The 27,178-nt window shown below is 51.5% G+C and overlaps 2 protein-coding genes across 2 annotated transcripts; one reads left to right on the top strand and one right to left on the bottom strand.

Annotated features, from left to right (window-relative positions):
* The first annotated feature begins 5,569 nt into the window (after positions 1-5,569).
* Positions 5,570-9,906, top strand: rspo1 (R-spondin 1). Its single transcript, XM_052066023.1, has 5 exons — positions 5,570-5,767; positions 6,084-6,281; positions 6,758-6,898; positions 7,308-7,499; positions 9,243-9,906. Exons 1-5 carry the CDS (start codon positions 5,677-5,679, stop codon positions 9,383-9,385), a joined length of 765 nt encoding a protein of 254 aa, XP_051921983.1. The 5' UTR covers positions 5,570-5,676; the 3' UTR covers positions 9,386-9,906.
* A 3,217-nt stretch (positions 9,907-13,123) lies between these two features.
* fhl3a (four and a half LIM domains 3a) lies at positions 13,124-25,801 on the bottom strand. Its single transcript, XM_052066011.1, has 6 exons — positions 25,611-25,801; positions 16,115-16,295; positions 15,654-15,828; positions 14,711-14,880; positions 14,408-14,594; positions 13,124-13,794 (listed from the first exon to the last, which is right to left on the bottom strand). Exons 2-6 carry the CDS (start codon positions 16,268-16,270, stop codon positions 13,643-13,645), a joined length of 840 nt encoding a protein of 279 aa, XP_051921971.1. The 5' UTR covers positions 16,271-16,295; positions 25,611-25,801; the 3' UTR covers positions 13,124-13,642.
* Between the last annotated feature and the right edge of the window lie 1,377 nt (positions 25,802-27,178).

Consider the following 27,178-nt stretch of genomic DNA (forward strand, 5'->3'; position numbering starts at 1 on the left):
GCTGAACATGGAGCGATTTAACATACACAATAAACAGTAAGACCAATCGGTAATAAAGGCGGTAGAAAGCACCAAGCAGTAAAATCAAGAACAAATCTAAGTCATGCTGAGTCGACGACCAAGACGACGAGCGTTCACGTAGCTGGCGCTGCAGCGAGCACAGCAGGCCTCGCACGAGCACCGTGACAGTCCCACTTTGGTGAAGGAGATAACGACAGCAGAGCGTGATACGACGAACAGTCGTGCGCTTGACGTGGATTCAAATGACGACGAGTTTCGTGGAGAGCCGGCATCACGGCGTGCCATTTCCAGTGAGTCAACTCCCTTGACATCAAGTCAAGCTTCTCCTTTCTCGAGTGAGCATTTTGAAAGCGTCGTTCGAGTCTTCGTCACACCTCACGCGCTTCCCTTTGGAGTCGGCCGAACCTCCGCTAAGCATCTCCAGTTGCTCCACAATGCCGCTGGTACTCGTAAGAGGGAGCACGTGGCTCCTGCTCTGGCATCCCTTCGCTGGCTACATTTTAGAGTTCTTTTGAAGAGTTGATTATTTCTTGAATAAATCTCGAAATGACCTGGCTGCACCTTACTTCTTGGAGCTGCTCACCTGAGGTCTACCGACCAGACGCGATTAAAGGTACCAAGGCTCCAAGGGGACGGAGCTTTTTCTGTCGCCGCCCCCTCTCTTCGGAATGAACGTTGAGCGAGCCCCCTCGCTATCCGTCTTTCAAACGCCTCATTTTTATTCTTTGGCTTTTGACTCGGCACGAGATCAGAGTTTGAGTTTGACGGTTCTTCCACAGTTCTTCCTTGGCGGATTAAGTTTCGTATCTGAGCACGGTTGCCGTCTTATCCCGGCTGTAGCAGATGTCTGGCCACCAGATGGAGGTCTTGGCACTCGCACCGCTTGTCCTCCTGCTAGCTGTTGATTTGATTCAAAATATTTGTTCCCAGCCGTGTATGGATGTTCAGTTATTCAATGTTGGGACAATACAGGGTCTCGCGGACTCAGAACGGCAACCTCCCCTCCCCGCACCCCACGCTGCAGATGAGAATGAACCAAGCGTCTACTTTGGGATGCAGGTGTCGAACCGCATCGGTACGATACTTCATCGTCACCTTGTTTGCTGCTGCCTCAATGGAAGTGCCAGATCAAGCGTTTTCTCGGAAGGCGTGGAGCCTTTTGACGCCATGTGGTCTGGATCAAGCGCACTGACATACATTTCGAGGCTGCGACTATCTGCTCTTTCGAAGAATCATCTCAGGTTCCCAGAGGATCTGCGTAGGTTGAATTGTCAAGATTGGGCCAAAGTGGATTTGATCCCACCAAGTTTATCGCGTTCGGAAGAGAACCGCCGCTTCGAGGGAGAGTGTAGATGAGGAGGCGGGAATCAGGGACAGAGCCCTGGGGTGCGCAGTGGACAAAGGAGAAGGGTCATCGTTTTTGCGTGATTGATAGATAGCTCATTCAAGGATCATTATCAGTTTGGGCACTGAAGATGCGTTCCCGTTTCTCCTTCTCTCAGGAGTTGTGTGTGGACATTGTCAACCTGCGGCTGAAAAAAAAATGTTATCTTGGGCCGAAATAATCCGTGGAAGAGAATCTCTGCTTTGCCGGCTTTTGGCGAGAAATGTGGCCAAGAGGGACAGTGTAGATGATGAAGAGAGAAGGGGCCCCGGGACGGAACCCTGGGCCACACCAGAGGCATGGCATCGGTTCGGAGTCTGAAACTCTCCATCCCCTTTGACTTGATAGAGAAGTTGGAATAGAAGCGGCCAGTTGTGACCGATAGTGTGGCAGCGTTGGCTGGAGCGCACCCGGTTCTATTCGAGGAAGATCAACGGCTTGTCGCCGTCACGCGCAAAATGGAGGAAGAGTGTAACTGGTGAGATGAAGGGGCCTGGTAAGCAGCCGGTAGAAATGGGAGAGAAGAGCCAGATTTGCACCATTAATGGATGAAATCACTCTGGAGGTGGAAAGCGTCTAATTGGACTTGTCAAGTGTGACGGAGTCACTGCCAGCTTTGGAATTGGGGCAATTTTTGTGGCCGTTTCGGAACATGATGAACTTGACAAAAAATGTCAGGCGATAATTTCAAAGTACAGGCTGTTCTGTCTCATCGTGCAACAGATTCACTTGTGAAGGCATCACGTGTACTTGAAGGTTCAAGGTGAAGCACACGCCGGCCTTTTACCTGGCGCCGTCCACGATTCGCCTCGTTGCTCTCATGACCGAAGGTCTTCCTTCAAGCTCGATTTAGCTTCAAGGCTATTCTCAATTGCCTGCCGTTCTGTCCCGGCTTTGAGGCCAGAGCAGAAATGATGACCTTCAGAAAGTCGTGGACTTTTGACGGTCTTTGGATGCCAACGCCATCTCGTAACGGACACGGAAAGAAACGTTCTGCCTCGGCTTTCGGATCACCCTTCCGTGCCGTTTGTTGAAAAAGAAAGAAATACAAAAGGGGCTGGCAAATTCTGAATCAACCGCTTTGTTTTGGACGGAAGCTGACGTCATCGCTCTTGGGCTCCGTTCATCCACTTTCTATTTGCGCTTTAGGGTCGTGGTTGTGTTGGCTCACTTCAGGGTTCGAGGCTTCGAGGCTCCCCCTTCAACCCTTCCATGCACTTTTTAACCTGATAACATGATAAGCTGTCCCCTGTTAAGGGTTCGGCTGGGGTTGACTTTGGTTTTTCGGATGCAGCTAAGCCGCAGGGTTTTGCAATCTGGGAAGACGCCCCCGAAGGCAAAACGGCGAATAGGAGGGCCCGGGCCGAGAGTTGAACCCAGAGCCTCGCAACTGGCTCGTGTAGCGCGCCGCGGGCGTGGCGCTCTCATCTCAACAAATGTGCACAAGAAACGCGCATAGTGGGACGGCAAAATGAGCCGTCAAACAAGCGCGTATATTTCCACACTTGCGCGCTGGGTGGAATTCCCACGCGTCTATTTGTCTGTCGTCGTATGCATGAAAATGCTTGACTGGAAGCCACGGAGATCAAGCCATGATATGCGGCTGGGCTTGAAATTCCCATTTTTCTTCCCTGCGTGATGAGGAAAGAAAAAAAAAACCCGACTTTGGCGTGACTTCATTCTCGGGATAAATCTCGAGTCGTGTCACGCCGTGCACGGGACAATGTCACATTCTGAAATGGTGATGTGGTTTGGACAAAAGCTTTTTGGTTGTCAGTTGCATTGTCGTGTCCAATATCATTGCGCTACCCCGAGACTGTAACACATCAAAGGTGGGCACACATTCAGCGAGATGACGAGGCCCAAAAGCGGCGTTTGGACATGATTGGAAAATAGCGAGTGCAACCGTCATGTTTCTAATTACGAAAAGAAGAAAAGCACAGAAGGCTTTCAAAGGCAATCACAGTTCGATCGGAACGCAAACGTTTTCTGGGGAAGATCTTCCACGCGGCCCCGTCGCCGGTTGTTATCGTTTGCGTGCCCTGCCGTTGCCGAGCGAGCCGTTGAGGGCGCGTCCCCGCCCGCTGGCCCAAGATGGGCTCCGGCACGCTTGCCATGAGGCCGGAGCGACTCGGCTAACGGCCGAATGGATCAGATGGCAAAATCTGAATTATGAGAGGAAGCCGGCCGGCAAATGCTGCAATTAGCTTCAAAATTGAGCAAGTTGGAGGTCAAACTCGGAGATGGATGGAATCCGCGGGCACTTTTGGTGATGCCAGCAGACGGCGTCGCCGATCTGAACTCCGCTCTTGTCGTTTCCTCGGTGTACAGGGTTCGGACATCAACTAGAAGACAAAGACAAGCCAAAGTTTGGGTTTCATTTTGACTTTGTCCCATTCAAGGTGATGTGACGAGTGGCGAGTGGCGCGGTGACACCGCCGGCTCGCTCCGTCGCCGGCTGGCTCCGTCGCCTCACAGCCGCTGATTAAAAGCAGCACTTGTGTCAAGCAGGCTTTCCGTCTCTTAGCTCTTTGCGCTGCTTTAATTCGAAAACAAAGCCAGGAGCTGCCTCGGGGGAAGCGCCCGTTGAGCCAAAAACCTTTGTCATGACAAATAAGATCCATTGGGTGAACGGCGACAAATTTCTTCTGGAGCTTGGCTTGCGAATTTTACGGGGCCCCTCGGAGCATTTCTCTCATTCGCCGCTTGTTTTCCCAAATGGATGCAAAGCGCGTTCCCGGGAGTCGAATCCAAACGGAACGCAAACGGAGCCACCAGCGGTCCAATGGGGGCGCGGGGCGCGGCTTTTCTTGGGTCTCGGCGCAGCGCGGAGCCGGTGGGTGCGGCTTGCGCTGCGGGCGGGGGACGCAAAGATCACCTCCATCTCACACTCTCCCGCACGCACTCCGACTCGGTGGAGCGCGGCGGGAAGCCAACGACCCCGAACCGGAGGGCGGAAAAAAAGGGGGGGAAACGCCAAGCGGCCTCGTCGCGGTGGAATCAGATTCTTTTGCTCTTCTTTTTGACTTTTTGCCCGGCTGAGGCGCTTTTATGACATTCTGACATCATTCCATTTAATTTCCATTCTTATGCTCAGGAAGCTTCCCATATACATTTATCGATACATATACAGTACATGTTTTTAAAAAAAAGAAAAATCAAGTGTGACCAGCGGACGCCGTTACGCAGGTGGGTTGCGCCTTCTTTATCGATGAGCCGTCCCACTTTTGTGGCAAAGTCAGAAGAGCGCCGAGATTTTCTTTGGCGAGCAGCTTTGAGCTTTGTTGTCGCACGTCGGCGCCGTCAGAGAGCTCGTCTTCCTTTCGCTCGTATTGTTGTGCTTGCAGTTTGCAGCTAATCATCTTGGAATATTTTGAAAAACCTTGCCGTCGCTCAACGAGGCAAGCTGACCTCATGATACTTCTTGCTTTCCCGATTGATCGTTGACGATTCCAGTGTTAGAGGTGGCAACGGAAAAAAAAATCTTAAAGGTGCGCTCAGAGATGACGATCCCGCTCGACTCTCGAGAGACTCCTGCGGAGATGAAAGCGAACCGGAAGAGTCGCTCGCGCGGTGCTCAGCTAACCAGCCTTTTGATGTCTGCGATCGCTCGACTCGAGACCAATGCGACAATGAAGCGGGCGGGAGCGTGAAAGCGGCGAGCCGGAAGAGTTGAGTGACAGGCGGGAGTCGCTGATGCCCAGATTTGAGTCGCTCTCAACTCAGCATTTTATCTTCGAGCTTCAACAGCAGGAGGAAAGCGGGGAGGTGGCAGAAGTTTTGCTAGCGCGCTAAGCTAACATGCTAAGCTAGCGTACGTGAGCGCCAAGCTTCAACCGGCAGCTTCAACAGCAGGAAGAAAGCAAGGAGGCGGCAGAAGTCGTGCTAGCGCGCTAAGCTAACACGCTAAGCTAGCGTACGTGAGCGCCAGTGGGCACGCAGATGTACGAAGCGTAGACTGGCCTCCGGTTCCCACCTTGAAGTTTCGAGTGGCAAATGAGCGGCGCGGCGCTTCCCATTTCTGAGCCTTGCCGAATGATTTGAACGGTGCCTTCGCAGTTTGTCGCCAGGAGCGCGCCGCCGAACCCCCGTCATCTCTGAACGCCGACGACGGCGAGAAAAGAGGAAGATGTTGGACCACCGGCTGAATCGGCCGCTCCAATTGGCCATCTGCCCAGAAGAAGGGACGCATTGACGCGTCTGGCGGAGGAAAGGACCCGCTGCTCCCGGTCCGGCGGGGACGCCGCGTGGCCGCCAAAGCAACAGGGAGCATGTGGCTGAGGCTGCTGGCGCTGGTCTTCCTCAGTTCCGTGGGTGACGCCCACGTCGCCAAAGCTTTCAAGAGCAGACGGCAGAGACGGGGTGAGTGACCCGAGTGGAGCGGGAAAGGCGCTTTGCAACAAAAGCTGTGGTGTTTTTCCCATCGAGTCCCTCGCGGCGTTTCTCCGGCGCCGCTTTGGACTGAAAAGTGGCTTCTTCCGGATCATTTTGCGGCTCTCTCCAAATTTCTTTCAAGCGCCACGCCATGCTCTTTTTTTTTTTTTTTTACGCACAACATATTAGCATGCCGATTATAAAAGAAATTTGTATTTTAACGGGTCGACTACTTGAGACGCCGCTGCAAATGGGATGTTAAGGACTTGCCGGCTTTTGAAATGTTTGTTTTGTTTGCGGCCAGCGAGCGGCGAGGGCTCTTGGCCTTCTTGCCCCAAAGGCTGCGAGCGCTGCTCCGAGTACAACGGCTGCGTGCGATGCCAGGCCAAGCTCTTCATGTTCTTGGCCCGCAGCCACCTGAGCCAAGTGGGCGTGTGCTTGGCCTCCTGTCCCGCCGGATACTTTGGCGTCAGGGTCCACGGAGGCAACAACAGATGTTCCCGTGAGTGCTGCTGGCTCCCTTCGCTTTCCTTCTCGCAAAAAGTGCATTTAAAAAGTGAACAAAAAAAGTGCAGCTCGTCTGACGGCACGTGTGCGACGGTCATCGTTCATTTCTTTGACGCTTGATAATTTGGCTGCGCTCTTTTCTTCTCGCCGTGATTGTGTTTGACAACAGCGGAAGCCCGCTATGGACTTTCTCCCGCATTCCAACAAAAGGTTCTTTGAAACACCCCCTCGTGTTTATGTCAGGGTGGCCACGAGCCACAAGCAGCCGACTCGGCGCTCTCCAACTCATTTGGATTCTTTGGCTTTGGACTCTGATCTGGAGTGGGACCGTTTTGGTGCTCGCCGCCGTCATCGTTCTCTCAAATTCTTTTCGCTGCGCGCCACCCGCTTTGCAGACAGCGGGGGTTGTTTGAAAGGGCCCGGTCGAGTCGAGTCGCCGAAAGGCTTTGCTTCTCCGTCCGTGTCTTGCAGAATGCGACGTGGACTGCGACGTGTGCTTCGACCGCAGGTTTTGCATCAAATGCAAGGAGGGCTTGTATTTGGCCAACGGAAAATGTTACGCCACTTGCCCTCCGGGCCTGCACCCGGCCGACGACACCATGGAGTGTGTGGGTGAGTCACCGCTATCTCATTCTTCTTTTTATGATGATTATTTTTTTTAATAAGCCCATGTGTGTGTGTGTGTGTGTGTGTGTGTGTGTGTGTGTGTGTGTGTGTGTGTGTGTGTGTGTGTGGATAGCACAGCATTTATTTGTGGCGTGAATGCAAAATGGTTGCCGCCAACTGGCACTTGAACTCCCAGTGCCTCTGGTGTATTTGAAAAAAAAAAAAAAGATCGCGTGGCTCCCCCTGGTGGCATTTGCGCTAATGACAGCTTGAGTGACCTCGGGAACCGCTTCAGTCACTTGTTGTTTTTCGACGGGAACTTCAGCGCCGTTGCCGCAACGCAGCCAAAAAGAGCGAGCGAGTCGACGCGGCGGCATCGAGCCCTCCGTCTTGATGCTCCCGCCCGGTTTTGCAGAGTGCCGGCTGTCCGAGTGGAGCCAGTGGGGGGCGTGCGCGAAGACCGGCAAGCCGCGCGGCTCGAAAAAGGCCACTCGCTCTCGGGTGCGACGACCGCTGCGGCCGCGGGAGCCGCCCTCCCGGACGTGCGCGCCGCAGACCCAGAGGAGGAAATGCGCCGCGCCAAAGACGCCCTGCAAGAGAGCTCAAGGTACGGCGGTACACTACGCCACTTTCACGACTGGTACGATGCCATCAGACAATCGCCGTCCGCCCGCGACAGGGGCCCCTCTTCACATATTCTCGGGCTTTTGCGGCATTTTCAAGTCCCACAAATGAGGAAGGTTGGCTACAAACGGGCCACCCGCCCCCAGTCAACACGGAATGAAGTCTTGTCGAACAAGAACGGCTTCGGCACATTGAAATCAAGTGCGAGCGGTCAATTGTCCAACCGAGAAATGGGGATTCAATCGACACCAAAGGACAAAAGAGAAAAAGGTTTTCTTCCTTTTCGGGGAATCGAGTGTCCGCGTTCCTGTGGCTGCAGAGCACGCGTGTGAACGGAGTCCGTCCGTCGACAAATGAGCTGCGTGTGAATTCACCCTGGAAAGAATCTCATCTCGGGGGTCGGGAAAAACAATTAGCGGTGAAAAATGACAAACGTTCAAGTTGCGGAAGACTCGGGATGAGGCGCGACCGCGATTCGCCTCAAGAGCCATCGCAGATGTCGTCCAACAGGAGCAGGGTGGAAAGCTGCAGGTATTCAAAAGGGGATTTGTCGTTGCAAGTCATTGCCACAAGATGGCGACGACGCACTTCAAATGAAGAGCGGCGTCGAGCACGTGGCCAATGGTAAACCCTTGTTGCATAAACTGCTGCATTCGGCAGTTAAACTATTTGGCACAAACAAAACGGTGAGCTTGGACGCTAGTCGAAGAAAACCTTTACGAGTCTCGCAATTCCAGATTCACGGCACACTTACAAAATATAGATAAAAAATGACACTCGCACCGAGGAACAACTTTGAGTGTTCCATTCACCTTCAGGAAGGCCACGGCCGGAATCGAACCACGCACATCTGCACGGTGAGGCAGACGCGCTAACCGGTGCCCACCGCGCCACCTTTTTCACAATTGCTCGGCTCTATTTTGGATTATTTGCCAAGCCGATCCTCCATCCGGCGTGTCCAGTTGCTCCAGAATGCCGCGACTCGCCTTTTGACTGCTACCGTGCTCGTAAGGGGGAGCGTATAACTCCTCCTCTGGCATACGTAGAAGAATGAAAGGAGATTTTCCAGACTAGAATGTGTAATCTTGTCACTTTGAAAAAGCTGCCTGAACTGGCTCCCTCGCTAAGCTTTCACTCTCATGTCATAACGAGGGCCCCGAGCGGCGTCTCTGACGAAGGGATCATTTGGAGACGGAGGGAGCAGCTGCGGGCTCGTCCGGGGGAGTGGGACACTCTGGGGGACGCAGCTTGTATAACAGTGGCTGATTTAGTGGCACTCGCGTCATCCTCCCAACCTCTCACGCGAAATTAAGAAAGGGGGAAAAAAAAGAAGATGGCGGTTCCCTGGACACGTTATTGCATTTGTCAGGCGCTTGTTGTTTGGACTAAACGGAGACGACGAGCGCCTCGACCACGCGAGTTGCTTGATCGATGAGTCATGACGTCATGACACAAGAGTCCCTCAGCGCGACGGTTGTTTGACGATGTGTGTCCTCCGATCGCCCGGCGACCAGTTGATGGCGTACTCCGCCCACTGCCCCAAGTCAGATGGGATGATTGTTTTGACAAGATTTGTATTTTTTGACACGCTTCTAAAAAAAAAAAACCAAACTGTAAACGTTTCAATTTTTACTGCCAGCAAGTTGTTGTATTTGAACGTACTTTGAAACCAAGGTCCGAAGAGCGACAGATGCATAGTGTCCCGGACATTTTTTTGTCTCATCAGAGAAGAAGACCGAGGGAGGCCGGCCGCTGAGCGAAGCTGGAGGAGAAGGAGGGGGCGATGGCGGTGGCGGTGGCGGGAGGAGGCGCAAAGGCCAAAGCAGGACCACCGTCGTTCCCAACGTGTCCACCAGCTCCGTCACTTAAAGGCGGAAGGATTCCTCCCAGGAAAAACCCTCCTGAGATGACGTGAAGCCAAGCTGCCATCTTGTTGAGAAAATGTCGCCGAGTGCCGCTTCTCCGGGCTGACGCTGCAGGTTTCCGCAATCACCATCACGGGAGACCGCACCTCGCTTTGACATCGTCCGAGGTGTCGGACAGACAGACAGACGAGACCGATTGTGACGGAAACAACGCCGGGCTGTCTTTTTGCGACTGGGCGCAAAGAGGCAGAGCGAGCCGCTTGTGAGAATAAAGCGCATCGGAAAATGGATGGATGTACAGTATATGTAAGTAAACGACTGGCCACAAGAGGGTGCCATACAAACATTATATTCAATCAGCAGACTCAGAAACAAGCCGTGACACATTCGAGTCGACATTGTTTTGATGCAACTTGTACTTAAAAATGCATTATGAGTCATCATATCAGTGTAACGGGGGGGGGGGGGGGTAGACCTCTGCTGATTATTTTAAGGTTTCAAAGGAAAGATAAAACAAATAAAACAGCTTAATACCAGTTCCACCTATCAACACAAAATTCTGTGGCCATGTTGATCATAACAGGAGACTAAAAAAAAGAACAAAGTCTGAAGAACCCATGCCAGAAAGTGAACAAGTCGTTGGCCACTTTAAATCAGTCATTTCGTGCATGGCATGACATGACATGCGTCATTCATACCAGAACACGCGAAAGAGGATCAAAGAACGCTTGGCTGAAACGGAACAGGAAGTTAGCCACTTAACATCACTAACTTAACTGAGGTACTTTTAAAGTCAAGTCATCAGGTCAGGTCAGAATCCAAGTGACTTTCTCGAGGAAACGGCGGCAACGTGGTGGCGAACCGACGTTCGCATGCGTAAGGCTGCTTTTCGTCTGCTCTCCTCTGCCGCCCCCTTCCCCCCCCCCAACAAAAAAAAAAGCTGACCCCCGCCGAAAGTGTCGAGTCCAGATGTGAACATCCTCCCTTCTCCTCCTCGCTCCCACACTTCCACCCCCCCGCCTCTTCCTCTTCCTCCACCCGAGCCGCTGCGAGTTTTCCATTTCCTTTTTTGGTGAAAAAATCTCAAACGGCGGCGGGGAGTGCGCGTCTGTTATTCCGCGTGTACTCCAGCAAGGTGGTCAAACAGCCGACTCAGCATCAATATCGCCCCGCATTCGAGAGTGGGCGACCATTTTCAAGACAAGGCAGGACGGCACGCCATCTCATCCACATCATTCCATTTATTGACCACACATAAATCCTCCATTCCGTTCATTCACACCGGGATTTGGACGAAACAATCGTTAACCCGACCCCCACCCCTCATTTAAAAATAAAAAAATGTGTATTAGCCAACTCTGACTCACCAGTGGCGGGCCGTGCATTTCAACCTTAGGCCTTCAGTGACGTCACATACATGAACACAATATAGGCTCGTCAGGCAGCACTTCATTTCAGGAGCATTTCAAACTATCAAATATGCACTCACAATTAAGAGCAGGAAACTCAATGGACAGATATTTTCAAAAATAAAAATATTTTAAAAATACTAAATAAAATGCCACCCAAATGACGCTGTGTGATCGTCAACAAGTCTATCCAATAAATGGCGCAATGTCACAGTTTCATATAAGACATCAACCACACAATAACAAAACAAACTATTCTTTGAAAATAAAATGAACATATCATTTGGATTTTGAGAATAGGCTAGACAACAGCAAATAACTGAAAATGTTGAGCAGCTGAGATGGAATGAATTTTAGTGCAAGAAGCTGACTACAGCGTGCCATTAGAAATTGCAGGTGAGCCGATTTATTTGATGCATTTTTGCATCTTTGTCATTTTATTTCGTGACCATTAATACTTACGAAATGAAATAACAAGAAGAAATGTAAATTAAAATTCATGTACTCACCAATGTAGTGCCTGTTCACTGAGCTGCAGATCCACGCGAGTGTCCCCAAACGTTTTGAAACGCACCGTAGCTTGCAAGTGCCCGGCCGTGCTCTGATGTTTCCTTGCCGCCTTGGTAAAACAACTTCAATTGGTAAATCCAGCGGAAGGTCCGTCTTGACAATTGTTTGGAAAGTAGTCCTGCAACCAGATCAACGTCTTCTCCTTCGGCCATTTTGGGTCAAAATGCAACGACAGCTCCCTCTAGCGGGCGCTCATCCATTCACAGAACGCGCACGTCCAGTGTCGACGTAAGGCCGGGCAGACTCGTGATCTGATTGGCTATTGCAAGCTTACTGTGCCCGTTCATTTACAGCGCACAGGGGCCTGCTCTGTTTCATCTGAAGGCCCCGAGCAAGTTGAGTTGACGTGGCAACACAATCTAGCTGAAATAGGATTGGTTAAAAACGCAACCTAATAAATAAGTTACTTATCGAGTGGCTTTCAATGTTCTTTAAAATAAGCCACTCAACTAAGTGGAAATAATATGACGTAAAGAATACAGAGAATAATTTTGTTTACATATTTATGAAAATAAAATACATTAAATTTATTTTATTCTCAGAAAAGCTAATTTATTACATTTACTTTTCTGAGAATGTATAGGCCAGCAGAGAAGGCCTTGCTGGCCCTGACGGAACACCACTGATATATATATATATATATGTATGTATATGTATGTATATGTATACACATGCAGACGCTTTAATACGTTTTTCACATAGAAAAAGGAGAAAAGAGATTTAATAGAAACGGCAAGAATCTCAGAATTTTGTGTTCAATCGTTCATCTAAAAAATATATATATATATTTTGCATACCCATGTTTTTTTAATGAAGTAGTTATTAATCGATCAAAGTCTTACCACCTCATGAGCCCATGTTACCTTTCACGCTTCCACCTTGTTGCTGAATTATGAGACGTCCTACACTCAATGTTTTCCAACTACACAAAAAAAAAACTAAAAATAAACAGATAAAATGAAAAAAAAAGAAATGTATAAAAACCTCCAAAGCTAAAAATACAAACCAAATAGTTATTTAATGACAAAACAAAATGAAAAAAAAACAAATATTCAAACTAAACACCCAAATCCTAAAAAAATCAAAACCAAAAATCTTTCAAAATAATGGACTGTACTTTCCCTCAAAATATTTCAGAATGATTCACAATGTCTTAAGAGGCATTTGTTAATTTTACAACGCCCCCCCACCACACACACACATACAGACACCAAATTCAGAGATAGAGCAACAACCATACAAAATAAAGTAAGACATGCATACTCAGACCGTACATAAAAATGACACAGCAATAGGGAAATGCTTCAAACCTTCTGGGAGCAGCAGAGTGGCAGAATATTCCATCAGTTTGTCCAAAATGTTTTTATTTTGGACACAGTGATGGAATATTCTATCACTATAAAATAAAAACACTTTGTACACAACGATTCGGAATTTTTGAGAAAACGCTGGCATACCAAAAGTGTCACATGATGCAACCTCATAACAAAAATTCAACTTTTCTTTTTTTCTTTCGACTCAAACAACACATGGCCCCAAACGTGGAAGCCAGAGAAGAAATGTTTACATCCTTTAAATTCTTCTCTACTGATACTCTAGCATCTCAAGAGGCATAAACCGGTATTACAGGATGAGCTAAAAAAAAAAAAAAGGTCCCTGGGAGAAATGTGGTGGAAAAAAAACCCCTACTCCCCACCCAAAAAAGCAGATAATTAAGGGGGGAAAAAACAAGTAAAAAGGTTCAGCATCAGATAAAATAGTGGTTTTGTGCCATGTTTTTGTGTTTTATTTATGTGCACACAACATGGTAACATGAGAGTCTCTTGTTCAAAAAGTGCAAAATTAACCTTATTTATATTGTTCTATGGCGAGAACACAAGGCTGTCAGAAAGTAGGTTTTCTAAAAAAAAAAAATGTTGATTGGATGTTGTACTAATTTTTGTGTCGTTATATACAGTGACCTGGTCAAGATGATCAGAGATAATGCATCGTGATCTTTGTGTGCGAGAGAGAGAAAAGTGACATTCAAAATGTAGTGAAAACATGATGATTATGGGCTCCCTTTGATCATTAGTCTTTCAACAAATAAATTCAAGAATTATGTCGTTCGGAATTACGTAACAAGTTGCGCTCGGGCACTAGGCCGTATCAAGGCGTTTGGCGGCGGTCCACTTTGGAAAAAGTGCCTTGTGGTTTTTGTGTGTATCACCTGGCTGGGTCTACACAAGCCTTTGGCTATGACGTGACTCGAGTGGAATGCAAGGGGGGGAGCGCGGGGGTCTTTAGAGGCCGTTGTGACAGTCGCGGCACAGGATGCGCTCGCCGTCGGGGAAGAAGCCGGCGCCCACCAGCGACACGGAGCACTGCGTGCAGGTGAAGCACGGCTGGTGCCACTGGCGCTCCTCGAACGAGATGTATTTGCCTCCGCCGAAACCTGGACAAAGAGGGACACGACCGTCGAGGTCGACAAACCGCGGCGTCACAATGACGTCGGATCATCTTAGCAGTCGGTAAAACATTCGTGCCGCTGACTACAAGTGACGACTTAAAAAGCAGTTAGCCAGTCGGCGCTAAGTTAGCGAGCTAGCAGAAGAGGATTAAACATCCGGCTGATGATCGCGAGTGATAACGTGCGTAGCAGATAGAAAGTGGGCAGCTGAGAACCTTTGCTGCCCATCAAAAAAAAAAAAGACCGAGGCAAAGTCGTCCAGTCAGCTAGTTAGCGAGCTAGTGGCTAACAAAGCACCTAGCCGATGACAACAAGTGATGATGTGCATCGCATTGAATTCAGTCAACTGGCGGCTAATTCGTGAGCTAAAATGAACAATCAACAAAACAGCGGGAAAGATACTTCAAAGTCACATTTTTGTCCTTTTCATTTGAAATTTGAAACATCGCCCAATCATTTCCGCGGCGTGGAAACGGAGGCGAGACCGGTTCAATTGTTAGCGCGTGCAGTAGGCAACAAACGACCGAGTGAAGCGCGCGCATTTGTGAAGCTCCGCGGTCGAGCTAGCGACACGGGAGACTCGTGGCGACGCTCTTGCCTGTGATGGGTTTGCCGCAGGCCTCGCACTTCTTGGCGTAGAGGCTCCCGAAGCACTTGAGGCAGTAGGGGCTGTCGTCGCGCGAGGTGAAGTGCTGGCCGGCCAGCTGCGTTTTACAGCCGCTGCACACGAAACACTCCTTGTGCCACGGCTCGTCCCGGTAGGTCACGCCGCCTTTGGCCAGGCTCTGAAAAGACCGGGACGCTGCGGTCAGTCGGCTCCAGCGTGGCGGAATCCCCATCGCGCTCGGCGAAGACCCGAGAAGGGGCCCGCGTCGTAGCCGTCGGCGAGGCGTGGGCCAACCTTCTGACAGCGCGTGCAGCGCGGTGCAAACTTGTCCTCGTAGCACGGCACGCAGTAGTGCTCGTCCTTCTCGGGGATGAAGGACTTGGAGCCGATGGGCTGCTCGCAGGCGCGGCACACGAAGCAGCCTTCGTGCCACGTGGAGCCGGCGTACTCCAGCTTCCTCGTACCTGACGCGGGGGAAGACGCAACGTGTCAAAAAAAAAAAAAAAAACGCAATCAAACCGTGGTGCGCGCTAACCTTGAAATCATGTGCTCGAAGGGCGAGAAAAAGCCCTTTGGATTTATTGGAAATGAAAACACCGCAGGCCCGACACGCACTGCTGGAAACCATGCAGCTGGCCGGACAGGAACGGATCATGCAACCCCCCCAACCCCTGCAGTTTGCCCCACTGAATCATTCGTCTTCTCCCACTTTGGTACTTGTTTTTCTTTCTTTAAAAAAAAAAAAAAAGATACTTGGTGGTTTTGAGGTCGCGCCGATTTTTTCTTCTCCGTCCTCGGAAAACTCACACGCGTGTGGAAAAAGAAAAGAAAAAAAAATCACAAAAACAAAGCATTCCTCCGTTTGGCAAACTCCGCTGAAGTTACATGTGGACAAGCAGCGGTGAGCAAAGCGTGGCCCGCGGGCCACACAGGGTCAGCCGGGTTCTTCAATGCGGCCCACCGAGCATCGTCACCGTCAACGTTTTGGGAAGAGTTGTTGCATTAACGTCGCCGCTATTCCCCCCCCCCTTCAATTGTTTTGTGAAATGAGATGGGTACAAGTCGTCCGAGTGCCCGATCGCGGGGAGTTTTGCATCCCTTCCCAACACGACCGCAGCGACCGTGGTTCCTCGGCCGAGAAAAAGGACAACAACTTTCACGAGCGCAGGCTGGCCACGGATATTTTGTTCAGAAAAGTCTCAAAAGCGCAAACGGGCGACGGCGGCGGCTGGCTCGCCTGGCATGACGATCTTGTCGCAGGCGACGCACTTGGACGAGAACTCGTTGCAGTAGCAGTCGTTGCAGAGCAGCGCGTCCTCCTGGTTGGTGAAGGGCTCGTCCGCCAACGAGCGCTCGCAGCGGAAACAGCGGAAGCAGTGCTCATGGTAGTGCCGGTCCTCGTAGAAGAGTTCCTAAAGGGGGGGGAGGGGGGGCGGAAATGGAAGGAAGGGAGTCCAAGTGAATCGGTAGTGACAATGGTCAATCGGAATTCGCGGCTTACCGGCGGGGAACAAATTTGGGTGAATGATTTTTTTGGGATGTCGGACAAAAAAAATGACTGATCAATTTGACAAAGCCCGACACTCCCATCAATTCACAATTAACCTTCGTAACCGGCGTCGACAGAAACCAAAAACCGCGAGAGGTAAAAGCTTCCTCGCGTCCTCAAAAGCAAGGCAGTTTGCCGGCGGCACTCACGCGGGCGTCGTGGCCGATGAGCTCCTTGCACTCGTGGCAGGTGTTGGAGAAGAGGCTGTCGTAGCACGGGATGCAGTAGGGGCTCTCGTCCGACTGGATGTACTTGCGGCCGTACAGGGACTCTTTGCAGTTGTCGCAGTCGAAGCGCTCGGCCATGGCGGCGCTCGCCCCGGTCGCCGGCCTGAACCGGGGGAGGGGCGAGAGGAAATTGCGATCAGGGGTGCCGCCGGCACTCGAGGACGCGGCCTCGCACAGAGAGGCCGGGAACCTTGCCCGATACTCGAGCTGCCAGGAAATCGCAGCTGAGGAGTGCGCGCCGGATGACGAGCGGGCTCCAAAACGGGGCTCGGGACCAAGAATTCTTTTTTTTTTTGCAGACGTTCCCGCGGGGGCGTTTGTTCCAAGACGGAAAGTCAAATATTGGACGCGGCCGCGATACGTGGGGGGGCGGCGTGACGTCGCCGCGCTTTTCTTTTCCTGAAAGTGTTTCAACATTGATTAGTCTGCCATAAAGGCCATGACATCAACTGGAAAGTCAGCGTTTCCAAGAACCGGCCTGGATTTCGTCTCCCTGCCCCATTTGGACTTAAGGACGCGTTTTGGTGGTTTGCATCCAAAACCAGGGAGCACTTTTATTGCATCAACAGGAAGTTATCATCACGGGAGGAACTGGGGGGGTTGTGACGACTAATTGGGCCACGCAGAAACTATTGCCAAGAAATGTTTTGATTTGACCCCCCCCCCCCTTTATAAATCAAGATTCAAATCAAATGTATTGCTTGGAGGAAAAAAAACAAAACAAAAAACTATTGTTTCAAAAGAAATGTTTCCAAACCGTACTCAGAGATTCAAAGCTAAGCCGTTATTTGTGCTTGAAAACCAAACAGTCAAAGCGTGAATTGCATTTTCACTGGTGGAGGCAGCACTTCATCATGTGGCACGTGCGGCACTTTTTGCCACAGAGAGCGACGAGACGCTCGAGCGTGCGCGCCGCGGTTTCCTTTTCGTAAGACTCAGTCACGCCCGTTGCGGTCAAGATGATCTCCCTGTTGATACAACAGCCTGACGGATGCTTTGTCTAGTTCTTGTAAAACACTTTCTGGGTGAGGGGGAGTTGCAAGGGGGGGTGATTGTTTTGACTCACGAGTAGGGAATGAGGAAGGAGCAGCCGGTTTCTTTTCTCCGCTCTGCAAACACATTTGGAATCAAACGGAGCGGCAAATGAGTTTGTGCTGCCGGCCGTTCACGGGCTCGCCGGTCGGGAGCAGCCCGCAGCGGACGCGCTTGCGACGCCGCCCGGCCCTGAACTTTCCCCGGCTAGCCAACCCGGCCGGGAGGGGCGCGCGGAACCACGGGTGCAATCCCGCGACCTTGGCATTCCTCCATCTGGCAGACGGATATTTGAGAACAAATCAAAAGGTGGCAAAAGCCATGCGGTCGCCAAAGCTTCGCGGCTAAATGAAAGAGTCGCGAGGAAGGAAAAGCACGGCGGCGAGGCCAACGTGGTGCAACGGGCGCTGAAGGGAAAAGGCCACAGACGTTTTCACGATGACCCGATGGCGTAAACGCAGCAAGGCCGCCACAGAGCCGGACGCCATTCCCTGCGCCGAGGTCACGCCATGACCCGAAGGTCACGCTCGCCACCTCAATGCCTGCCACAAATCAATCGAGCGAAAAGGCGCGAGGGGGCGGGGCCCCCGCACGGGCATGGCTTCTCTCGCCGCCGCCCTGCGGGAGCTTCCACCTTGCACAATAGCAGCCAACGCGCGCCGATCATTCCCGGGCAGGCCGGAGCACGCGCGCCGGCAAATTAGACGCGTCACGCCATTGATGTCACGCAACGCCGCCTCGTCGGTTATTGACGGCGACCGGTCCAAGCCGAATGAACGCCGCAAACAATCAATCGGCGGCACGTTCGGTCTGGCGGCGGCACCCGCTCGCGCCAAACCTTGACGAGAAAGGCTTTCCGCGAAGGCCCCGGCGGCCATTTTGTTGACGCTTGACTCCGCTTCGGACGGGCAAAGCGCAGTGCCGCGACAAAGGAAAAGCCGCAACCGAAGTGGAAGCAGGAGACAAAGAGCGTGGCGCTAATTTCCTTGCGACAAGGCCCTCGTCTCCATTTCAAGCAACAATCACGCCGGCGTGAAGGATGCTTGAGGATCTGTGGAATGGCCACCAATTGATTTTTACGTTTGTCTTCCTCTGAGAGAGAAAAAAAGAGCTGCCAGAGCTGCCACGCTTTTGGTGCCTGACATCTGGTTTGCATTGGAGAAACTATGCAGAGGACTCCTGTGTGTCTCCCACTTTTTGGGAGAGTCGGAGAACGCAAGGTTGCCTTTTTCTTCTCTCCTTTCTTCTTTCCCGGACGCTACTTTATATGTTGAGGCGGCAAAAGAATGAGCGGGGAAAGGGCGAGAAAAGACGGCGCAGATCTGCAAAACACACCTCGGGAGGGGAAGCGAGTCGCGTGCTAGCAAATATGCTAGCAAATATGCTAGCACGGAGCCCAAATGGAGAAATGGGACTCGGAGTCTTGCCATTGGAATCTGAGCAAGTCGCTTTTCATTTGTACTTCTGGCAATCTGAGGATCAAGGCGGGTTCAGCAACACAAAAAAGGCCAAAGAAAAGCTACGACGCCACGATGGCAAAGCCCAAGGCGGGAGCTCCGGAACGCCGGCGGCTGATGCGGCGGCTGCCGCTACTTCTAGCATCGCTGCGCTGGCTCGGTTCATGTTGATTTTCTTTCCTGTGGGCCTTCAGCTTGAACCTTCACCTTCCGTAACTTGGTGGAAGCTCCATCTCCAAAGCCAAAGCAAACAAGATTTTCCCCGCCTTGCCGCTCCGTCTTCCTGCGCCCCCGGAAGGATCCTCGGCGGCGTCGTTCCCACGCCCTTCTCAAGCCCAAACGTTGCTCTTTCCGACACCAGCCAATGAACGCACGGCCAAAGGCAACGACAACAATAAAAACAAAAGCTACAAGTGTCACAGTCAACGTAAAGAGCGCCTGATTTTTTTTTTGGGGGGGGGGGGGGGGGACGTTGGTCTGAAGGGGATTTCGAAGAGAGCTTTGGTGACACCCGACATGGGTCTTTTCTCACACGCCTGCTATTTTTCCTCTCTTCTCTCTGGTGCCGCTCTTTCAGCGTTTGCCGCCAACCTCAGTCGAAGAGACTCGGAGTGACTCTCTCTGAGTCCCCCCCTTTTAGGAGGCGTGTCACCGCGGCAACGTACAAACACATCTTTGCGCCGCACCGTCATCAACTCCTCGGCCGCTCGGTTCACAGCAAGGGCGCTCGGCCCGCATAAAACGGCGCAAACGGACCGGCCGATCCCGGAAAGGAAAAAAAAAAAAAACCCTAATGCATATTTGGGGAATCGGGTCAAATGGGGGAGGCGGTCGAGCGAGGTGGTCGAGCGAGGTGGTCGAGCGAGGTGGGCTCGCTCCATCCGATACATTTTTGTGCAGTAGCTTTTGCGGTGACCGGGCGGAAAAGGTCAATGTAGAAAGACGTGGGCAGAGCAGAATAACGACCTCCAAGCGACGAGCGCTATCAAAAGGTGAACAAAACTCCCTTTGGCGCGCGATAGACGGGAGCCCATTTATCAGCCATTTTGTTTGGGCCCGCGCACGAGCGGGTGGCGAGGTGGCGACTTTTGCCAAAGGCCAATCGCCATCCATCAGGCCCTTATCTTCCCCGTGTCACGCGCATTTTCTTTATCACGCAAGCATGGAAAACGCCATTCGTCTTCCGCGACAAACTCATTGCAAAAAGTCTCGGCCGCCGTTCCCATACCCCCCCAACCCCCGCCGGGCCTTGTTCACAAAACAGAGAGAGATGCAAAAGCTTTGCATCAGTGCGTTGACCTTCCAATCCAACACGGCACAGACAGGCTAACAAACGGCATCCGTGCGGGGACGTTATAACCTGAGGGGGTTGGGCAACCCGCGGCTCCCTGGAGCTTTTTCAAAAATGTTTGAAAATGGAAATAGATGGGGGAAGACGGGCTTTCTGGACCCTGGCGCCTCTTTGCAGTGAAACAGCTCTTTGGATTCCAAAGCGAAAAATGTAAAAAACACACAAAACGCACACCGACGCGCGCGCAACAGGCACGTGTTAGCACTCGCACTGACTAGCGCTAACATGCGGCCGTTGGTCATCATCATCATCATCATCATCATGCGTGACTTGTCATTTGGCCTCAATTTGTTCTCTGGCGTTAATTAAAGCAAAAAGTCTTTCCACTCAGCATGCAAAAAGGGGATGAGGTGCGGGGAGGGTTGAGGGGAGGGGGGAATACTTCCACGGTGAAGTCATGCCGCTTGTGTCATAGACCCTCGCTCGCTTTGCTTCGCTCACCGTCTGGCCTCTATTTAACTCTTTGGGCTCACTTCCACGGGCAGCGTTGGAAGTGGTGGGGGGGGGGGGGGAGGGGGGGGGGGGGACTGGGATGTCTTGGCCCATTAAAAGCAGGGCGAGAGGGGGAGCCGGTGGGGGCAGAATTGCTAACGTATGAAACAAAGAGGTGAAAACGATTTGGTGATGTTTGCCAGACCCATGAGAGGAATGCGGATCGCAGTTTTTTGCCCCCCCCCCATTGCTGAAGACAAACCCACAAACCAAATATTTAACGAGACTCTCGCAAAAAAAGATAACTGGAACGTGGCTAAAAGATTCCGTTTACACTTGATTTCGACTCCTTCCGCTGCAGTGGTCCGGGTCGGTGTTGCGGCCCCCCGTACGAAATTTGCTCTCGTCGGAACGGGAGTGCGCCGTCTCTATGGAGGACGCTTCATTTGGTCTCAAATTGAAAAGCTCCAAGCGGAGCGCGGGTCACAACCCGGCTCGGTGCGATTCTCTCCTTTCATCGAGCGCTGCGGCGTTTGCGCATCTGCGCCTTTGTGGCTTCGCCAAACAGAATTTAGCAGCGAGCGGTTTGCGGCCCACCGGAGGGCCTGCGGAAAACGACTCATGACTTTCACAGAAATGTGGTGACAGCTGCGAAGCGGGCGAGCCTCCTCCCGCGCCGTTTACTCAGCGAGCAACGCCTTCTCCGTGATTCAAAGCTTTCACCGAGTTTGCAGAACCCCCCCCCCCCCCCCCCACCCTCCCAACCCGACACACGAGATAGAAGCTGGGCCGCGCTACGTGCAGTTTGCCTCATTCACCAACGCATTCGGACAAAAGGGCAAAAGAACGCATCTTATTCGCTCAGCTCAGCATTTGCTGTCAAATGGCAGAAAGCATGCGTGCCTGTGACATATCTTCTTGTCATCAAAGCCATTTATTCTCCCCCCGACTGACGAAATAGTTGACTTGGAGCCCCCCCCCCCCCCCCCCATGTCTTTTGTCGTCCAATTTCATCACTTCCAACTTGATCAGGCGCCAGTGCTGCTCTCGCAAATATTCAAAGGGGAAGCGGTCAGGCTCTTAGTCCTTCGTCCTATTGATCAATCCGCACAAATATGTGGCAAATGACTCCTACGCTCTGAGGCAGGGGCGGCCAAAAGGTGAAGCTCTCCATTTAGCGGTGGATCTCGCTTCCTGCCCGCACCTATGCTCATGAGCTGTGAGTTGTCACGGGAAGAACCAGATCTCGGATACGAGTGGACAAAATGGCTTTTCTCCGCAGGGTGTCCGGGCTCTCCCTGAGAGGTAAGGGCTCAGAGTTGAGGCGCATCTCCTCCACATTGGGGGTGGAGCCAGATGAGGTGGCTCGGGCATCCGATTAGGATGTCTCCGGGACGGCTACCCCGGTGAGGTGTTCCGGGTATGTCCCGGTGGCAGGAGGCCCCGGGACCCACCGGAGAAGAAAAAGATCTCTCTCGGCTCCACCCCGGGGGGGGGGCTGGAAGAAGCGGCTGGGGAGAGGGAGGTCCGGGATTCCCTGCTGAAGCTGTTGCGCCCACGACCTGACTCCAGGTAAGCGGTATAGACTAGATGGGGGTCAAAATTGGTGGCGCGTACAGAGCTTTTTTTTATTCCGGGTATGGGTCCCAACTTTGGCACTTATTTCTCTCAGGAGTTGACTTTTGAAAAGACGTGCCCGTACTTTGGTATCCTAGAGTTTTCTTGATCGGTACTCCTGCTTGAGTCAAGCTTTTGCCACTTGCGGTGGCAAATACGTGTGCGGGAAGCAACAATCCGCAGCTCAGTTCAAGACCTCCTTAGTTTCAAGTGCACATAGTTTTGAAAACCTCTCCAGGGTGAAGAGGGAGTACACACGCTAAATCAACTCCACCGCGCAGGCCTCGTATTTGATGTTGATTAAGGCCCCCCCCCAGGCCCCACCCCTTGACAGGCCGATGACAGACGGGCCTGCGGGCGACCGCGACGCGCCCGGGCCTCTCCTCTCCGTAAGCCGTCCCTTCGTTGTCGCCTATTAGTGCCCGCGACAAGCCAAGAAAATCCCCGTTGAGCTCGTCCCCGTCGTAAATCTGCAAAGCAGCCACTCGTCGACGAGCCCAAAGTCCTTTTATAGCCACGCCAAGGACACTTTATGCCATTTATGGAGCCATTTAAGTTGAGCATCACATGAAGGTTGTGGGCGGGGGGGGCGGGGGGGGGGGGGGTGCGAGCGGCACGGTACCCGCCTTGCAGTTCTTTTGACGGGCCGTGCGCGTCACCTCGTTTACAATCGCACGATTGACTCGGACGCTCACGTCGGCGTGCGGCGCCGACCTTGTCGAAGCCTGCCGCTCAGCCGCCTGCCACTCGGCCGGGACGAAAAAGTGAAAGCGCCGACGCCAAAAGCTTGTCAATACTTGACTGAAAGAAAGAGCCACGGCACAAGGATTCCGCAAGAACACTGCTGGCATCATGCCGACCTACTCTCAGTCAGACCAATAGAGATGCTTTCTGTGTGTGCGTTTTGGAATTGCATAATCCGATTTTTTTTTTTGATAAGATGCCAGCACATGAAAGAGAATTGAATGGTTCCACTTTCAAATGGAGCAGTCCTCTGGTCCTTTTGCACCCCGTGTATTGAAAAGCAAATCAAATCATCTTTTTAGGAAAGATGTACGTCGCTCGGCGAGGAACATCGGGGCCTCGGTTGAGTACGCGTGCCGCATGTTCTGCCCCGTGACGTCAACGGGCACCAACATGAAGCAAGGGGGAGGACGGTGACGCTGTCAAGGTCACGTCAAGGTCACGTTCAAGTCGATTTGTCTTCTTGACCCAAATGTGACGTTGAGTATTACAATTGGGCATTGGAAAAGCTAGCTTTGGCTGGCCGGCCGGCAGCGTGAAAGGGGTTTCCGTCACAGCTCGGACAAAAGCGGCTCCCGTTCCAGCTCCAATTCGACCTCAGACGCCAACAGCTGCCAGCTTGCCTTCATGCTGGAACTGTCACTTAGTACCTTTCACACAGAGCAGAGCACGGGGGGGTGGATGGGCAAACTCAAATGGCTTCTGTTACATTGCTGATACGACCTCCGAAGTCGAGGAAATTGCTTCTTGCACCCATTGGCTGCTGGTACCTTACACACAGAGCAGCAAAGAAGAGCGATACATTATCGCAACTGTTAAAAAAAAAAAAAAAAGACAAGAAGATGGTTGCCTCATCCCTCAAGGCCAAGGTGCGGGAAAGCAGTCGCGGCTGACTCATTGAGGAGACATGGACATGGGCGCATGGACAGACCATGAGCGCATCCAAACATCTGTTTCATGTGGGCCGGCAGATGGGGAAACACCGATTGGACGAGAGCCATTGGTGAAATATCTTCCATGTGCACCCACTGTGTTCCTGGTAAGCGACAGATTGAATCGAAGCGTGAAGCCCTTTCGTGCGCGACGGACGCAAAACATCCACTTCCTGCTCGTCGACGGTGTTGTGGGAATTCCATGGTGGAAGCCACGCCATCGCTTCAAGATTCGCGCCTTACGGAGTCAAGGCGGACTCTGGTGACGGAGCGTCCGAGATGCTAAAACGGGGACAGAAAGACGGCCTCTTGGCAGCTCGGAGGCGATTTTGCGCGGCCGGCGCTTGAAAACGGACTCAAAGGCCTGCCTGCTTTCTTCTCTTCAACAAAGAGCAAGTCGAGAACGCGCCAACTGCATCCTTTCCGTTCATAAAAAGGCAAGGATGCGAGGGCCTCTTTGGAATTCTCCAAGTTTAGCCACCGTAGCATTTGGCCAAGTTTGAAAACGTAATGGGGGTGAGCGGGGCGCGAGGCCGTCCACATCCTGCCTCAGGCCAAAAGAGCAGTTTAGCCCGAGGGACTCCCCCCCCCCCCCCCTCCCGCACACAAGCCTGGGAGCTCATGTCGCATGGCCCAACCTCAAAGACACAAGAGAGGGAAATCAAGAATGAAAACACCAAGGCCGAGACGTCGTCCGGCCCTCTTCGCAGGAAGCCTCTTATTTTTTTGCCCCGGGGAGCCGGTGCAAATTTGACGAAGCTCTGACGTACGAAAAGGCCTCATCAAGCCTCGGCACGCCTGCGTCTGCTTTCGTTGTGGCAAATGTAACCAGAAGGCAACAATATGACCAAATGCTTGTCTAATGAAAAGCATGTGTGATGGGGGAGGGGGGGGGGGACATTTTGGACTGAAATGGATCAAAATTGATTTTTTTTTTTAAATTCCGAAAATGTCTTTTTCAGGGGTGTAAAGAGAAAAACAAACAAAATGTGAGGATTCAACTATTTATGGACGATTATTGCCAATGTTCCATATTTACAAGAATTATTTTTAAAAAGTGTGTGTATATATATATTATCCCTCTGTCAACTTCACAGTGCAGAGGTCATGGGTTCGATCCTGCCCTCGGCCTTCCTGTGTGGAGTTTGCATGTTCTCCCCGGGCGTGCGTGGGGTTTCTCCGGGTGCTCCGGTTTCCTCCCACATTCCAAGAGCATGCGTGGCAAGCTGTTTGAACACTCTAAATTGTCCCGAGATGTGAGTGTGAGTGCGGATGCTTGTTCGTCTCGGTGTGCTCAGCGATTGGCTGGCAACCGGTTCAGGGTGTCCCCCGCCAACTGCCCGAAGACGGCTCGGATAGGCCCCGGCACCCCCTGCGACCCTTGTGAGGACGAAGCGGATTGGAAAATGGATGTGGATATATACACTATATATATATATATATATTTTTAAATAGTGTATTGTTGATGACATACATGTCCATAATAATCATATTGAAATGAAATAAACAAATTTAGTGCACTCTATGTTGCCCATTTGATCATCAAAGCTGACTTGACTTCCCCTTTTCCCGTTTTCTTCTTTTCGTGAAAAGAGAAGAGCTCCCAAAATACGTTGATACGTGATTACTGATGATCGAGAACTTTGCAGCGAAAACCGACGCAAGCGACAAGTAACCACGATCTCGTTCCTTTTCCAAGTTCTTCCCACTGGAAAGTTCACTTTGAATGACGTTTACGTGGTAATAACAGGCACGTCTGAGCAATACGTTCGTCCAAACGCAGCGCTACAGCTGGTGAAGCCGTCCAAGTAAGAATATTGATGAAGAAAGCGCTAAATGTCGCCACGTCCTACCAGGTATGAAGCGGGAGCTGACAGCGGGCCGCCCGGGTGTCACGTAGCCGCCAGTCGAGCGCTGCGGGGCGGGCTTCAGTGCGGAGGTCGCTCCGGTCCGGTGTCGCCCGCCTGCTGCGGCTGTTGAAGGGGGAGGGAAAAAAAACCACGTCGCTCCAAGTGTGTGAGTGTGTGTGCTGGACAAAAAGTTGCCGGCTACTTTTTTTTTTTACTACTCCGGAAGTGAGTCACAAGAGCCCGCCCCCTTCTCCTCTGTCACTCACTCTCCAAATAAGGAAGATCTCTCCACCCCCACGCCCCCGCACCCTCTTGATACTTTTCTCCTCCGATTGTGAAGAGCAACTGACTCGTCTCGTTGGTTGCTTTTTTGTGTGACACATCCGTGATTCTTTACAATTTGAAAAGAAGTCGGAAGAAGTAGAAACTTTTACTATGTGTGCCCTGTCCCCATTATCGCTGTTTCACTTTTCATATATGAACAGTCTTTTATAAATATTCAGCTCTGCTGTCTGAACAGAAACAACAAGAATGGCGTCGATCTCATGGAGCGATCACAAATGATAATTTTGGAGGTTGGCGGCTGCGCCGTGTGCATCTTTTCTATTGATCCATAAATTATGTATGACCTGGATTATTTCTTTCACTTCTCAACTGAAATGCGGGCGCCGTGTTTCACTTCTCTCCTGAGAAGTGAATCAGGCAGTCGAGGGGGGGGGGGGGCACGCTCTTGTGTCCTCCGGCCACAAGGAAAGCTACATGATGCTCGTTTGACTCATCACCCCGGGAGGGTGCCGACAGAAGCCGCACCCCATTTGACAACATTGCTGCACCGTCAGTCATGACGTCAAAGTGGTTTTGGGACACGACACACGCCGTCCAACATCGCTGGCTGGCGGGGGCGGGTGGCAAATACTTTTTCACACAGGGACAAGTAGTTTGGGATTTTTTTTTTCTGTGCCTGAATGAATTGGCATGCATCACTTGTGCAATAATGAGCAATATCTCAGCCATTTCATGGCATGTGCAATATGTGTCCCAATATAAGCCTCAGTCCACGCTACTGCTGCCGCCGTTGTTGTTGTGTGTTGTTGAGTTTTGTATTGATTTAACCGTTATTTTATTCTATTCTTTTTTCTTTACAAAATGCACTAAGGAGCGGCATCCAAATGTCATTGTATTCTATACAATTACAATAAAGGCGCTTCTGATAGAAACTGCAATAAATTTCTGTGTGATATTGAAATGGGTTTGATGAACTTTTGTGTGTGAGAAATAAAAAACACAGAAATATACTATTTGAACGTAGTGAACTGTAATGAGCATCATGACCCCCCCCCCCCCCCCCCCCCCAAGCAGTCAACTAATGGACCAAGATGACTGTTAAAAGCGGTACATCGGTAACACCAAGGTCCAACTTGTTACACTATGCCTCCCTTTTGCGGCCACACAACAAAACATCCTTTCTGGAGATATGTCATCAGAACACCAGGGTGTGACTTTTATGGCCAACTTTTCTCGCACTTGACGCCGATGCCACCCATGACGTCTCCGCCATCATGGTTCTATAT

The sequence above is a fragment of the Hippocampus zosterae genome, chromosome 5 (assembly GCF_025434085.1).
Source record: "Hippocampus zosterae strain Florida chromosome 5, ASM2543408v3, whole genome shotgun sequence".
NCBI lineage: Eukaryota > Metazoa > Chordata > Actinopteri > Syngnathiformes > Syngnathidae > Hippocampus > Hippocampus zosterae.